Source organism: Galeopterus variegatus, unplaced genomic scaffold, assembly GCF_000696425.1.
Source record: "Galeopterus variegatus unplaced genomic scaffold, G_variegatus-3.0.2 Scaffold708, whole genome shotgun sequence".
Taxonomy (NCBI): domain Eukaryota; kingdom Metazoa; phylum Chordata; class Mammalia; order Dermoptera; family Cynocephalidae; genus Galeopterus; species Galeopterus variegatus.
The window spans coordinates 240,103-257,155 of NW_007726819.1; the positions used below are offsets into that span (position 1 = coordinate 240,103).

General features: G+C 37.5%; 2 protein-coding genes across 5 annotated transcripts in view; one reads left to right on the forward strand and one right to left on the reverse strand.

Moving 5' to 3' along the window:
- Positions 1–344, reverse strand: part of CCNI2 (cyclin I family, member 2) — a 6,949-nt gene extending 6,605 nt beyond the window's left edge. The window contains 1 exon segment of the mRNA XM_008571654.1: positions 178–344. Coding sequence (XP_008569876.1) covers positions 178–344 — 167 coding nt within the window.
- Positions 345–3,192: 2,848 nt separating this feature from the next.
- Positions 3,193–17,053, forward strand: part of KIF3A (kinesin family member 3A) — a 48,432-nt gene continuing 34,571 nt past the window's right edge. For 3 of the 4 annotated variants that reach the window (XM_008571639.1, XM_008571640.1, XM_008571641.1), the window contains exons 1-4: positions 3,193–3,339; positions 5,954–6,227; positions 14,437–14,581; positions 14,728–14,812. In XM_008571639.1, the coding sequence (XP_008569861.1) occupies positions 3,334–3,339; positions 5,954–6,227; positions 14,437–14,581; positions 14,728–14,812 (510 nt within the window). In that variant the 5' untranslated portion in view covers positions 3,193–3,333. Of the gene's footprint in view, positions 3,340–3,730; positions 3,796–5,953; positions 6,228–14,436; positions 14,582–14,727; positions 14,813–17,053 lie in introns of those variants that run through there. The other variant, XM_008571642.1, reaches the window with a different exon arrangement.

Genomic DNA, 17,053 nt, shown 5'->3' on the forward strand with positions numbered 1-17,053 from the left:
GGGGGGGGGGGGGGGGGGGGGGGGGGGGGGGGGGGGGGGGGGGGGGGGGGGGGGGGGGGGGGGGGGGGGGGGGGGGGGGGGGGGGGGGGGGGGGGGTTGCTCGTCGGGCCCCACCCTCGGCCCTCGCCCCGGGGGTGAGCGGCGCGCATCTAGGACTTGGCGGGACAGAGCACGCACAGGTGAGGCACGGGCTCCTCCTCCCCTTCCTGCCAACCCCACTGCCGCCTACTGCACTCCTCTTCTCCACCTGAGGTCCGCACCTCTTGCGCAGTCTCCAGCCCGGGCTGGGGTGGCTGGTGACCACATCCGCCTCGGGCAAGGACGCCCGACCACAGACCCCGCATCTCATCTCACAGTACAGATTTGGGGACACAAGACCAGGTAGAGGAGCAACAAGAGCGCGTTCCTCAATCAGACAGGCTTAAGATGGAATTGCAAACTCGCTGTGTGACCTCCTGCAGTGTTCTGACTTCTCAGAGTCTTGGTTACCACTTCTGTAAAAAAAAAAAGGATAATACCTCCCCTACAAGGTAGTTCATTTATGTATGCATTTATTCATTCAGCAGTCATTTATTGAAGGCCTACTATGTGTTGGGTGCTGGGACATAACAGTGAACAAAATAGACATAGAACTTACATACTAGTTAGGAGAGACAGACAATAAACATGAGTAGAATATATGGAAATCCCAGCAATTCTACTCCTAGGTATGTGCCAACAGAAATGCATATGTGTGCACCAAAAGACACCCACATAATGTTCAGAGCAACACTATTTGTAATAACCCCAAACTGGATACAATTCAAATGTCCATCAACAGTTGAACGTGATAAGCAAATGCATACTCACACAATGGAATACTACGCCCATTGAAAAAGAATGAACTACAGCTATAACTAACAGTATGGAAAAATCTCACAAACATAATGATTAAGAGAACAGATACAAAAGAGTTTATACTGTCTGATTCCATTTACATAAAGTGTTTAAAAAGGAAAACTAATATATAATGTTAGAGTCAAGATAGTGGTTACCCCTGGGAGTGGGTGGATAATTACTGGAAAGGAACACAAGGAGCTTGTAGGGTAACTGGTAACATTCTGTTTCTTTATCTAGATGCTTATTACACAGGTGTGTTCACCTTGTGAAAACTGATGAAGGTGTACACTTACGATTTGTACACTTTTCCTTATGTAAGATATATTTTGTTAAAATTTTTATTAGATTAAATTTACATTAAAAATATATGGGAATACCAGAAAGAAAGGAAAAGAAGAAATATTTGAAGCAATAATGACTGGGAATGTTCCCAAATTAATGTCAGATAACAAACTGCAGATCTAGGAAGCTCAGAGAACACTAAGCAGGATAAATGCCAATAAACTACACCTAGTATTCACATTAAAACTGCAGATAATCAAAGAAAAAGAAAAAAAAATCTTGAAAGAAGCCAGATGGGGAAAAAACTTTACCTACAGAGGAGCAAGGACAAGAATCACTTTGGACTTGTCTTCAGAAATCATGCAAGCGAGAAGAGAGATGAGTGAAATATTTAAAGTGTTGAGAGAAAAACCCCACCAACCTAGAATTCTGTATCCAATAAAATTACTCTTCAAAGGTGAAAGAGAAATAAAGACTTTCTCAGACAATCAAAAATTGAGGGTATTTGTCACCAGTAGATCTGCCTTGCAAGAAATGTTAAAATAAGTTTTCAGAGATAAAGAAATTATATAGGTGATAAATTCAGATCTACATAAACAAAGGAAGAATTTTAGGAAGGAATAAGTGAAGGTAAAATAAAACTTTTGTTTCTCTTTTCCTTAACTGATCTAATAACAGTTTTTTCAAAATAATAATAACAATGTGTTTGGTGATTATAGGTTATGGATAAGTGAAATGAATGACAGCAATGAGACAAGGCACAGGAGAGAAGAATTAGGAATAATTTGTTTTAAGGTACGTGCACTACCTGTGAAGCAGTATAATGTTATTTGAAAGTAGACTTGCGTTAGTTATAATGTATATTACAAATTCGAGGGCAGCCATCAAAAACAGTAATAAAAAAGGTGTTATAACTCATATAGTAAGAAAGGAGAGATAATGGAATCATATAAAATGTTAATAACAGCAATGGTAACTTGAATCCACAGGAAAAAATGAAGAGAACCAGAAATGGTAGATAAGAAGGTTAATATAAGAAACTCTGTAGATATAAACCTGGCTCTCCTTTCTTCTCTCAGCTTCTTTAGAAGATTTAAAAGACATAAAATTATATATTGTAAAAGTTATAAAAATACACTGTTGGGTTTATAGCATATATAGATGTCATATATAACAATAATACACGACAAAAAGGGGAGGAGGGAATAGAGCATTATTGGAGTTATATTTATATATCTCACTGGAATTAAATTAGTATAAATCCGAAATAGATTCTGATACATTAAGATGTATGTTATATGCCTAGGGCAACCACTAAGAAAAATAACAACGACGACAAAAAAGTAAAAACCATCATTAAAGAAATTCAAATGTTGAACTAGAAAATATTTACTTAATGAAAAAGAGAGCAGTGAAAGAGAAAAAAAGACATATCATGTAGAAAACAAAGCAAAATGGACATGATAAACTTGTAATGCTTGCTACACGTCCAAGTGGACTGATGCTCCAGGGGAGGATTCGTACTGGAAAAAGGATGGGTGATTGGTGTGATTGGTTCTTTCACAAGTATTTATTGAAATCCTACTCTGTGCTAGGTTCCATCTGGGCTCGGAGATACGTGTGAGAAAACCGAAAAGCTCCCCACGAGCTCACCTTCTAATGGGAAGACAGGTCATAAACAAGTTAGCAATCAAGAGAGGTAACGTATGTAAGGTCTTTAGCTCTCCAGATGGGACACAACGTACAACTACTATCCTTGCTTCTAACTTTCGGGGTATTGCAAGTATCAGAACACGGCCTTGCAACCTAGGAGCCCCTCCTCCTCCCAACCCGGGGCTTGCCTGGTGTCTCCAAATCAGTGCGCGACAGATTTCTAGTGCCGCGGAATGGCAGCTTTGCGCAGGCGCGGCCTCAGTCTGGCGTCCTAGGAGATGGACTCGAAAAGCCTCGGCGCAGGCGTAATTCGGAAGGCCGCGGGAGCCTGAGACCAACGGTTGGGGCGGGTCGAGCTCGGAATGCGCCTGCGCACTGCGCGCTCTCGTCTGAGGAACCGCAGTCTCGAGAGCGCCGAGGTGGTGTTTCGGTGGACTCTGGCCAGCCTCTCCCGCGGACCCGCTGTGGTTGGGCTGCACCCCGGGCGGGGACGTCCGCCGGGCACGGGAGGGGGACACGATGCCGGTGAGGAGAGTCGCTCAGCCGCTGGGGTTCCTCCTCATCCCCGCGGCCTGGCTCGGGGGCGCGGCCGTTGCCATGGAGGCGCGGAGCGGGCGGGCGGCCCGGGTGAGGCGGGGCAGGGCCGGGCCAGACAGGCCTCGACGGGGAGGGACCCTGGCGGCTCGGCCCGGGGCTCGTGGCCATCCAGCCGGCCTTGGGAGGGGTCCGGGGGCAGGCCTTGGCGTCGTCGCTGCTGCATCCTTGGGGCCTGCGCTGCTTGACATAAAGGCGCTGTGCGGGAGGATGCGTTCTGGCTCCCAGCCCTGCTCGCTGGGGGCGGTCACGGAGGGTCTATTTGGATGCCGTGCACCTCGTGGGGCCTCTGCGCCGCCAAGCCAAGCCGGTATTCCAGGCCTCGGACTCGGACTCGGACTCTCCTAGGCTCCAGCTGTCATGCCTCTCGCGGCTCTTTAGCTTACGGTGCAGAATGTAACCCGTAATTGTCTTTGTGTGGGTGGGGGTGGTAGGTTCTAGGATTTCACATTGTTATAGTGCATTTAATAAGGGGGAGTTGTATTCCAATAAAGGGTCATGGGGAAAACTTGAGCCATGCCGGTTATTTACTGGTTGCGAGGCCTCGGACAATTATTTAATCTGTCTGGGCCCGTAGTTCCCACATAATTAAACTTTTCCTCATGGGGTTGTTATCAGGGTGAAAAAAGATAATGCACAGGAGACTTGAAGGACAATGCTTGACATTTAGCGTTAGATGTTCTGTATTTGTTTCTGTGCATTGCTTTCAAGTTATTGATGCATTCAATAAATGTTGGGCACCACCCACATGCTAGGCACTGGAGATACAATATTGAGCAAAACCAGCCAGGTTCTTGAACTTGGAAAGAGAGAAGCGTGCCTTCTTGGGCATGGGTGAAACCCATACACCTTTACAGAGATGACAACGTTAATGAATGAAGCAGGTAGATGGCGTATGATAGAAGTAGAAATGGGAAATTGAAGTACAATAGATAGAAGTAGAAATTGGGGAATTGGAAAGTGTTGCCATGTGAGAAAGCTAGCCTACAGATATCAGATCCTCTGGTTTTTTTCCTAAAAGTCTTTAGAATTGTTATTTTTGTGAGATTTCTCAATTTTAACAACTAACTCAAAAGATTTTTAATACTATGAGCCAAACAAAAGAAATCTGTGAGCTGAATTCAGCCCTTTTACTACCTGTTTGCAACCTCTTGTGGAGGCAAAGACAGACATTAATCAAATAAGGAACAAACAGCGGTAAAATTGTGTCCATCAAGGGGAGAGCAGGATGTTCTCAGAGCCTATGAAAGTATTTGACCTAGTCAGGGAAATCTTTCCAGACGAAGTGGCTATTGAGCTGAGATCTGAAGGATAAGTAGATGTTAACTAAGTGAAGAGCAGAGTGAGGAATGTTCTAGGCAGAAGGAACAAAACATGGAAAGGCCAGTGGTGCGAAAGAGCAAGGTGACTAAAAAGGCCAAGAAGCCCAGTGTGGCTATGGCTGAAAGAACCAAGCAGAGTGTCTTACGAAATAAGCCCAGAGGAGTACACATAGGCAAGAGCCAGATCTTACAGACCACCTTAAAGATTTTGATTTCTGTCCTAAGAGCTGTGGGAAACTATTGAAGAGTTTTAAGTAGTGGAATGACATGATTAGATTTGTGTTGACACTGACTGCTGTGTTCAGAACAGACAGTAGGGTGATCTAATTAGATGCAGGAGTACAGTTAGGAGGCTATAATCCAGGGCCAAGATGATGGTAACCTACACTAGGGTGATGAAGGTAGAAATGGAGAGAAGTGTATTGTATTGATATATTCTGTTACTTGTCAATGACAATGTCAAAGTCAATGATTATGGCTTATATTTGTTTCTCTTTAATGCTTAGAACAGTATCTGAAACAGTAGGAATTTAACAAGTATCTTTTCAACGATTCTGTTGAACTTCTTCACTTCAATAATAGGATTGTATTTTAATATAGATTATTAATCATATAAAATTTCAAAAATTGAAATTATATTCAAATGTTCATAAAGTAAGGTCATACTAACCATTTTTCTCTGCCTACCATTGGATTTTCTTTTCTGGCTTTAATTTATTGTTGTCTTCTGTAGAGAAGATAAACCATATATGGATATATTATATACTAAAAAAAAACATTTTACTAATGCATTACAGAAAATAAAACTGTAGTCTGAGGGGTACAAAGGACCTACTATATTCTTGAATTAATGTTGTTAATCTGTTGTTGTTCACTGTGTTTTCCTCCAGGCAGGAAGTAAGAGAAGATGTCAGAGACTTTTATACAGAAAGGCAATCTATAATATACTGGTTCATTTTCTGCTTGTACAGCATTTACTACAAATGTGAATTAGATTTTCTCTCCTCTTTTTTTGTATTGTAAAAGTAACTTTTCCTCTTCATATATTTTAATAAGGTTTTCTATATACATAAGATCTTTCATTGCATTTAACAAATATTTATGAAATCTTTAATATGTGTAAGGAACTGAGATGGCAAAGTAGCCTTTTTCAAATCAATATTTAATCTGTTAAGGGTAAAAGTAAATGTTCTTTCATTATTTGTGAATATTGTCTCCACCAGATCAATAAATCAGAGAAGCCAGAAAGCTGTGATAATGTGAAGGTCGTTGTTAGGTGCCGGCCCCTCAATGAGAGAGAGAAATCAATGTGCTACAAACAGGCTGTCAGTGTGGATGAGATGAGGGGAACTATCACTGTACATAAGACTGATTCTTCCAATGAACCTCCGAAGACATTTACTTTTGATACTGTTTTTGGACCAGAGAGTAAACAACTTGATGTTTACAACTTAACTGCAAGACCTATTATTGATTCTGTTCTTGAAGGCTACAATGGTGAGTACCTTAAATTTTTTAAAAACAAGTTTATCAAGGCATAATTAATGCCCCATAAGTTTACCTATTGTACCTGTACAGTTTGATAAATTGTAGTAGATATATACAGTTGTGAAACCATAACCACAATCCAGTTTTGGAACACTTCCATCATCCCGAAAAGTTCCTTTATGCCCATTTGCAGTCACATCCCCAGGCAACCATTGATCTGCTCTCTGTCACCATAGTTTTGCCCTTTTCTTGAGATTTCATATAAATCACATCATACAATATGTCATCTTTCTTAACTATTTTATTTCACTTAGCATAATGTTTTTGAAGTTAATCCATCTTTTGCATATGTCAGTAGTTTATGCCTTCTTATTGCTGAATTGCATTCCATTGTAAGAATATATCACCTTTTGTTTATCCATTCATCAGCTGATGGAAATCTGGATTGTGTCCAGTTTGGGGGCTATTATAAACAATGCTGCTATGAATGTTCATTTATATATCTTTATGCAGACTTTTTTTTTTTTTCCTGCGGCTGGCTGGTATGGGGACCTGAACCCTTGACCTTGGTGTTATAACACCACACTCTAACAACTGACCTAACTGGCCAGCCCTATGCTGACATATTTTTTTAATTTCTCTTAAATAGATACCTAGGAGTGGAATTGTGTGATCATGTGGTAAATATAAGTTTATCTTTTCAAGAAACTGCCAAACCATTTTCCAAAGTGGTGACTATACTTTTTTTTTTTTCCTCACCAGTATGGTATGAGGGTTCCAGTTTCTTCACGTTTTTGCTAACGCTTGGATTGCTAGTCTTTTAAATTACAGCCATTCTAGAGGATGTATAGTGATAGCCTATATTTTAACTTGTGTTTCCCTAATGACGTTGAGCATCCATTTATGTACTTATTAGCCACTTGCATATCTTCATTGGTAAATGTCTCTTAAAATATTTTGCCCATTTAAAAATTAGGTTGGCTGTCTTTTTATTCTTTATATATTTTAGATGAAATACTTGATCAGATACACGATTTGCAAATATTTTCTCCCAGTCTGTGGCTTGTCTTTTCATTTCTTAATGGTGTTTTTGAAGACAAAAACTTTAGGATAATGATTAAGTCCAGTTTATCAATTTTTTCATTCTAGGTCATACTTTTGGTGATATAGCTAAGAAATTTTTGCCAAACCCAAGGCCACAAAGATTTTCTCCTGTATTTTTATCTAGAAGTTTTATAGTTTTAGGTCTTACATTTAGGTCTGTGATCCATTTTGAGTTAATTTTTATATATGGTGTGAGGTAAGGGTCTTCATTCTTTTTCTTTCTCTCTTTACTTCCTTTATTTTTTCTTCTTCCCTATGGATTTCCAGTTGTCAGCATCATTTGTTGATACTTTCCCTATTGAATTAATTTGGCACTTTTGTCAAAAATCAATTGATGACAAATGTGTGGGCTTATTTCTGGAGTGTCTATTCATGTCTATCTTGTCTTGATTACTGTAGCTTTATTATATATTTTAAAATTAGGTAGTATATATTCTCTAACTTTGTTATTTTTCAAAATTGTTTTGCCTTTTCTAGGTCCTTTGCATTTTCATATAAATTTTAGAATCACCTTATCAATTTCCACAAAATAACTTCTGGAATTTTGATAATGATTGTGTTGAATTGTTATTCTGACAATATTGAGTCTTCCAGTACATAGACATGATATATCTCTCCATTTATTCATATCTTGTTTAATTTTTCTTTTTTTTTTTTTTCTTTTTCAACTGTCTTATAGTTTCTTCCCACAGATCTCACAAGTAGTCCTACGAGTAAAGCAGAACCACAGAGTTACTCTATGAGGTGTTTCCAGCGATGTGTGGCTACAGGAAAAGCCCCATCGGGATAGACCTCAACATGTCTTGGTTAATTTCTTTCATCAATATCTTGTAGTTTTTAGCATACATGTCTTGCATTTCTTTTGATAAATTTATTTCTAGGTATTTTTTGATGATATTGTGAAAAGAATTGTTTTTATAATTTCATTTTTTGGATTGTACATTACTAATATATAGAAATGCACTTTATTTTTTTAGGTGGTTTTTTTTTTTAGGTAAAATTCAAATAACATAAATTCACTATTTTAACCATTTTACAGTGTACCATTCATAGGTTTTTAGTAAACATTGACGATGTTGTGCATCTGTCACTACTATTCTGTTTCCAAAACATTCCTATCACCCCAAAAAGAAACCCTGTACCCATTAACAGTCACTCTCAATACCCTCTGCCTGCTGCCACTACCCCCCAGACCCCTGCCAAGCAACCAGTATTCTACTTTCTTTTTTTTTTTAATTGAAACATAATTGATTATACATATCTATGGGCCACTAATCTGCTTTTTCTGTCTATGAGTTTACCTGTTCTAGACTGGACATTTCATGTAAATAGAATCATACACTATGTGCCCTTTTGTAGCTGGCTTCTTTCACTTAGCATAATGTTTTCAAGGTTTATCCATTTTGCAGCATGTATCAGTACTACATTCCTTTTTATGGCCAAATAATATTCCATTGTATAGCTATACCATATTTTGTTTATCTATTCATCCATTGGTGAACATTTGGGTTGTTTCTTCTTTTTAATTATTATGAATAATGTTGCTTTGGACATTTTTGTACAAGTTTTGTGTGTGAACATATGTTTTTAATTCTCCTGAGTATGCACAAGGGTACTCCAAAAAGTTTGTGGAAAAATAGAATTAAAAGATAAAATGAATATTTCCATGAACTTTTTGAAGTACCTCCATACCTAGGAGTGAAATTACTGGGTCATATGGTAACTCTTTTTAAGCTTTTAAGAAGTGTCAAACTGTTTTCCACAGTGGCTGTACCATTTTACATTCCTATCAGGAATGTGTGACGTTTCCAGTTACTCCATGTCCTTGCCACAACTTCTTACTGTCTTTTTGATTATAGCCATACTAGTGGGTGTAAAGCGGTATCTCATTGTGGTTTGCAATTGATTTTTGTATGTTGACCTTGTATCCTGCAAGCTTGCTAAACTTGCTTATTAATTCTAGTAGATTTTTGTTTTTTGTTTCTTTTGGGGGTGTGCGTGTGTGTGTGTGTGTGTGTGTGTGTGTGTGTAAATTACTTAGGATTTTCTTTTTTTCTTTTTTTTTTTTTTGTTTAGCACTAAAAGGATCTCTATCTCAGTATGCCTCTCTTAGGGCAAGTATGTTATTGAAAACTAGGCTTTCTAGCTGTTTGTTAGGGCTGGTCTCGTACAGTCTATCATGACTATAATCCTGGCTATAACTTTCTAGCTGACCTAATATCATTGATCTATCAGGTTTTAAAGCTTGCTATCTGGCATTCTTAAAATATATATATATATATATATATATATCCATGTTCTGACATGAAAGAAGAGCTCATTAAATGGCTTTTTAGGTAACACGCTGAACTTTTTCATATCAGTAATTCTAAAGGAAATGTATTTTCAAAAAATGTCTAACCATGGTTCACTTCAGAAAGACAAAGTAGTTGTACTATTTAATTCAGTGGTTCTAACCAAGGATGTATCTCCAAATCTGGAAAACTGTCTATCAAAATATACATGCTGGAGACCTACCACTGAAATAATTTAATAAATCTGGAGTTGAGGCCCTGTCTAATTTGAAAAAGCTCCCCCTGGAATTCTATTGCATACCTCCCTAACACCTTAGTGACAGTTAAAAAACTAATGAATGAGCTTCTGGATTTTGTTTCTATTGTAAGGTTGTATGTTTCCTGCGGGAGTGTGGACAGGCACATTAAAATAAAAGCCCCAAATGTAAAGTGGAAAGAATCTTGACTCTATTCTCTATATCCTATTTCCTGCCTCTCCCACCCCCCCACATCCAACTCTAAATAGAACAATATTGTTTAAATGTTGTCACATTAGTTTGTTATTTACTCTATTTTGCTGTGCTGAACTTGCCACTCAGCAACACTTCCAACAGGCTTGCCATTATTAAAAACATAAATTTTTGCCATAAAGCCCCTAAAACTAAAACTATGATTAGTCATGCCAGCCAGCCACCAAAAATAAAATAAAATAAAACTATGATTAGAAATATATACTTAAGGGCCGGCCCGATGGCGCACTGGAGAGGGCGCCGCTTGGGAGCGCGGTGGCGCTCCCGCCAAGGGTTCGGATCCCATGTGGAGACCGGTTCCCGCTCACTGGCTGAGCGCGGTGCGGGCGCAACACCGAGGGTTGCAATCCCGTTGCCGGTCCCCGGTACGGGCACGACACCAAGGGTTGCGATCCTGTTACTGGTCAGTAAAAAAGACAAAAAGGAGAAAAAAAAAAAAAAACCTGAGACTGGGTAATTTATAAAGAAAACAGGTTTACTTGGCTCATGATTCTGTAGGCTGGAAAGTCTGTGATTGGGCAACTGCGTCTGACAAGGGCCTCAGGCTGCTTCCACTCTGGCAGAAAGCTCGAGAGAGGAGGGTGGTACCAGGCCTTTATAACAACCAGTTTTTGCAGGAACTAATTCATTCTCTCCAGAGCTCACTCACTACCCAGGGAGGACATTAATCTATTTGTGAGGTGTACACCCCCATAACCCAAACACCTCCCACTAGACCCCATCCCCCAACACTGCCACATTGGGGATCAGATTTCAACATAAGTTTTGGTGGTGGCAAATCATATCCAAACTATAGCAACCAGCTTTGGGTTTTAGTCATTTTCCTATATTTTATGTTTTCTGTTTCGGTTTCTGCTCTTATCTTTATTGTTTCTTTTCTTCTTACTTTGGGTTAAATTTGCTCTTCTTTTTCTATTTCTTAAAAGGTAGAAGCTGAGGTCATGGTTTTGAGATCTTTCTTCCTTTCTAGTATAGGGGTTTAATTCTATAAATTATTCCCCAAGTACTGTTTTAGCAGCATCCCACAAATTTTGACATACTATGTTTTCATTTTTATGCAGTTCGAAATACTTTCTATTTTAGCTATTCATTTCTTCTTTGATCCCTGGGTTATTTAGAAATGCATTATTTAGTTTCTAGATATTTTGAAATTTTCCAGAGATCTTTCTGTTATTGATTTCTAATTTAATTCCATTTTGGTCAGAGAACATACTTTGTATGACTTGAATCTTCTAAATTAATATTTATTGAGACTTTTTTTTATGGCCCAGAATGTAGTTTAGTTTTATGAAATGTTTTGTGTGTACGTGAAAAGGACATGTATTCTGCTCTTGTTGGATGGAGTGTTCTATAAATGTTCATTAGGCCAATTTGTTTGATAATGTTCAAATCTTCTGTGTAGTTACTATTGTCAGTCTACTTGGTCTATCAGTTATTGAGAGGGAATATTGAGTTCTCTGACTCTATTTTCAGATTTGCCTATTCATTTTAGTTTTATCAGTTTTTGCTTCATTTATTTTGGAATTGTGAGTAGGTGCATAAATGCTTAAGATTTTTGTCTTCTTGATGAATTGACCTCTTTTTCATTATGAAATTGTCCTATTTATCTCCAGTAATATTCTTTGTTCTGAAACCTACTTTGGGGACAAAAATACTTGAAGAAATAATGGCTGATATTTTTCCACATTTGGTGAAGACTACAAACTATAAATCCAAGAAGCTTGATGAACCACAAACACAAGAAACATGAAGAAAAATACACCAAGGCACATCAAAATCGAATTATACAAAACCAATGATAAAGAAGAGAAAAGCCACCAGAGAAAGAAAGACATGTTATATATAGAAGAACAAAGACAAAAATGAAAGCAGATTTCTGGTCAGAAACAATGCAAGTGAGAAGAAAGTAGCACAATATGAAGGTACTTCAAAAGTTTGTGGAAAAGTAGAATTGAAAGATAATATGAATCTTTCCATGAACTTTTGGAGGACCCCTCATATCTTTTAAGTATTGAAAGAAGGAACCATCAAAATAGAATCCTATACCAGTGAAAATACCTTTCAAAAACAAAGGTAAAATAAATGGTTTTTTAGATTGCAATAGCGGAAAGAATTCACCCCAGTAGACCTGCAGTATAAGAAAAGTTAAAGGAAGTTTTTCAGGCAGAAGGAAAATGATATTAAATGGAAATATGGATCTTCATGAAAGAAAGAGTAAACTTGAAAACATACCAATAGAAACAAGCCACAGAGAAAATAGAAAACACACAAAAAACCAGAACAGAGCATCAATGAGGTGTGAGACAATTTCAAGCAGCCTAATATACAGGACATTGAACAAGTTACTTCTCTAAGCTTCTGTTTCCCTAAACTATGGGATTACAAATATTGCCTACCTCTTAGGATTGGGGTGAAAATAAAATTAAAATGCATGTAAATTAAAGTATGTGGCCTAGCACATAGCAAATGATAAGTGATGTTAGCTGTTGTCCTTATAACATGTGTAATCTACTTAATAATTCAATATGTCATATAAAATACAGTCTGAGTTCGTGACATTTTCAACTCCTTTGAATGCACTAAGTTTTATTCCTAAGGCAGAGTTTGAAATATTTTGTCACTTTGAAAAATTGAGGGGCTGGCTTGTTAGTTCAGTTGGTTAGAGCATGGTGTTATTTAATACCAAGGTCAAGGGTTCAGATCCCTGTACCAACCAGCTGCCAAAAAAAAAAAGTAAAAAGAGCTGCCAGTTACCTCACCTGGTTAGAGTGTGGTGCTGATAATACCAAGATCCAGGATTCGGTCCCTGTCCTGACCAGCTGCCCAAGAAAGAAAAAGAAAAGAAAAAATTAAGACTTTTATTCCCATGTGTAAAAACTGGCTTCTGATATGATTAATATATCTTCACAAAAAAGTCTAAAAATGATGCCATTTGAGGTTAACTGAATAGAATAGTATTAGTTAAGGAACATATTTCCTTTATATTGTCGCATCCTAGGATATCTTCTCATATTACACTGTCTCCTGGACAGCTACTCTAGCTTTCTTCCAATTCTTTCTTCACAGTATAGTCATAGTGATCATGATGTCACTCTCTGACTAAAATCATTCTATGGCTTCACTTTCCTTTTAGAATAAGGTTTAAAAACTTTAATATGGTCTTTGTGACCCTGTGTGATTAGGACCCTGCCAGTTTCTCTAGCTCTATCTGCATCCACCTTCCTTTTCCAGCTCTGTTTCTTCCACTCTTGTTTTATTTCAGTTCCTCAAAATCTCCATTCTCTTTCTTGCCTCTTACTATCCACTGCTCCTATTTGATTCTTGTTTGTATTTCAGATCTTATCTTAAACTTCATCTCTTCTGGAAAGCCTTCCCTGACCTCCTCCCCCTTCTTCGCATAACAGTTCTCCTGCTTGGTTTATGTCCCTTACTCCCATCTAGAACTATGCATTTCTCAATCTTAAATACTAATTATGCTTATAATTGTTCCACCAATATTTCCTCCCCAAGATTATACACACCATAAGATTAAGGATTGTGTTTGTCTTGCTTGTCACTCTGTCCCTGGTACCTAGCACAGTGCCAGACTCAGGTGTGAGGTAAATATTTGTCGAATGAATGAATTTAGGTATTTAGAAAGTATAAATTGTATCTGTAATTTCCTGTAATAATTGTCATAATGGGTCACCTTTTTCGTTAGTTCCCCTATTTCTTATAGCTTAATTATTTTAGGATTAAGAAAAAAGCTACCATTTACTGGTGCTTTCTACCAAGCATGATGTTGGCTATGAAATAAATTGTTTCATTTGGTTCTTACTGTCAATGTAGGGTAGTTATATCCCCATTTTACCATTGAGGAGACAATCTCTGGGTAGATAACTTGTCCTAGGTCATGTGGCTAAAAAGTGGCAGATGCGAATTCAGACTAAGGTCTTTTACTCTAGAGCCTGTATTCCTTTCCTGTACTTCTACTACATTCTCCAATTTAATGTCTACAATAAATAATTAATATATACATTATAGTAAATTTTTTATAATTAGCTATATATAAGAGTTTTGCATTTAGGCCTTGGGATATTTTTGATTAATAATTAGAAATATCTCATTGACTCTGATGCTTTAGCAGTGCTTTGTTCATAAGGCACAGAGTACATATTGTAATTGTTGATAATAAATGTGAAATTTATACTAGGGTAAATCTTGAATCAGGGAAGAAATTACATCATAATGTCAAAGGAATTAATTTTAAGAGCTGTTTTTCTGTATGTAACATTAGATTTAAAAGTGACTGATTCTATTCATCATTTTCAGGGACTATTTTTGCATATGGGCAAACTGGAACAGGCAAAACTTTTACTATGGAAGGCGTTCGAGCTGTTCCTGAACTTAGAGGAATCATTCCCAATTCATTTGCTCACATATTTGGTCATATTGCAAAAGCAGAGGGTGATACAAGGTAAAAGAGAATTCTTTTATTTTGTAATATTGAGAACTACAAACATAGGAAAGCACTTAGGTATAAGTTTTATAGACATGTTTAAAAACTGTTCTTATAAATATTACATTGTCTTTTATGTTTTAAAAAATGATGTTTATTTATAGATTTTTGGTTCGAGTGTCTTATTTGGAAATATATAATGAAGAAGTTCGTGACCTTTTGGGCAAGGATCAAACACAGAGGTTAGAGGTAAGAATAATTGAAATTGGGGTACTTTCCAAAGCAATAGAATATTTACTAAATTAAGGTCCTTTTTGTTCAAAAGGTACTTTTTATATTTTAAGTAACCTTGTATATATGATTTCATACATGTGCAGACATATCCAAGGGTAAATTACTGAAGCAGGACTGCTGAGTCAAGTGGTAAAGTATTGGTATATTTAATAGATATTGCCAAATATTTTTTTTTCCTTTTTGTCTTTTTTACTGACCGGTAACGGGATCGTAACCCTTGGTGTCGCGCCCGTACCGGGGAGGGGACCGGCAATGGGATCGCAACCCTCGGTGTTGCGCCTGCACCGCGCTCAGCCAGTGAGCGGGAACCGGTCTCCACATGGGATCCGAACCCTCGGCGGGAGCGCCGCCACACTCCCAAGCGGCGCACTCTCCATTGCGCCACCGGGCCGGCCCAATATTGCCAAATATTTTAATATGAGACAAGAAAAGATTAGCCTTTAAAATATTTATATTGGAATTTTGATTCGAATTGCATTGTCAGTAAAATAATTAGAGGAAAACAATGTATGTAGAATAAGAGTAGTCACCATTGTAAAATGATGCAACATTTTACAGCAACAGCCACCATTACTGAGCTCTTACAATGTGGTGTAGGCATTCAGTGCAGTGAATAGTAGTTGGTGGTAATAGTGCATGCTTTATTTAATCTTCCCAGCAGTTTAATTTCACTGATGTAGAAACTGAAATTTAGGAGGGTTTCATGACTTGATTAAGGTCCATCCCAATCTTAGCTTGGATTCTGACTCTGTGATCTTGATCAAGTTACTTAACCTCTATGAGCTTTAGTTTTGTCGTATGAAAATGGAAATAATAATAGCATCTACTTCATAGGATTATTGCCAACATTAACAAATTAGAGCAAAGTATTTAAATCAGTGCCTGATACATAATAATCAGCAAATGTTAGCTTTTTTCTTTTTAAGTTTATTATATAAACTGACTTTTTGGAACAATACAATGTTAGGTATTGTTGGTACTTGTTGGACCTTAATGAAAACTTATTCTATAATGATAACATGTATACAGCAGGTGTAGAAACACAATTCTTTGTTGCAGGTTGTCATTTTTAGTTTTTATGGATACTTTGTTAATTCTATGCTTTTTACCTCCTAAAAGTTTATCAATTTATCACACACATTTTTAGGCAAAAAGTCATTTGGAAAGAACATTTCCATTTTTGTACCAGTAATTATAGACCTCATTTATTCTCAGGAACATTTTTGTTAATGGTTCTCAATACTATTAGACCCAGTATCCCTTTTTAATAATATATTTTGTAATGCTCATTTGACTATCCTGAAATAAAATTCATAAATGATAAAATCCACCTACACACATAATTTAAAAAATCAGTGTACTGCCCTATGGTAATGTAAAGGAGAATAAAAGTAATTTAAAAATAAAATTCTAGTATTTCAGTATGTAAGTACTTAGATAATGACCACATTTCAATGACATGATGACATAGTTTGAAGCATATAGAATCACCAAGACTGGAATACCTACAAATGCAGAGTGTTGTGTTGGTATAATAAACACCCTGATTGGTGTTATTGTCAGAGACACGGTCTTTTAAAATAGTGACTTGCTCTTGGTAGCATTCTGAGCAAAATGAAGTACAATCCTTTCCTCAGTTTTCCTGTATTCCTATATTATTGTTGTTGTTACAATTACCATGGAAAAGCACTTTCTTTATCTGCAAATTAATGTTACATATAGAGACCCAGATATAATTAATTATCTGAGTCTAGGAAAATGTATTATAATACTTTTTTCACCCACATGAATATCTGGCAGGACATTCAAAATTTTGTAGGACAATTCTTCATTGGGTGAGACCATCTCACCGATTTCAGGATGTTTAACATCCTTGGTTTCTGCCTATAAATATTGATAATGTCCTCAAGTGAAACAGAAACTATCCCACACATTTCTAAAACATTCTGGGATGGAGGAGTAACTGCTCTCATTGAAATCCATTGTTTCAGTGTTATGAACTTTATTTGTTATAGAAATTAAATTCCAACTGGTTTTTTTTGTCAATATACAGTGTGGTTGATTATTGTGGCCAATTACTGAAACCTCCCTCCCTCCTCCCTCTCCCCCCTCCCTCCCAACAATGTCCTTTCTGTTTGCTTGTTGTATCAACTTCAGGGAATAGTAATTGTTGTGTCTTCTCCCCCCCCCCCCCCC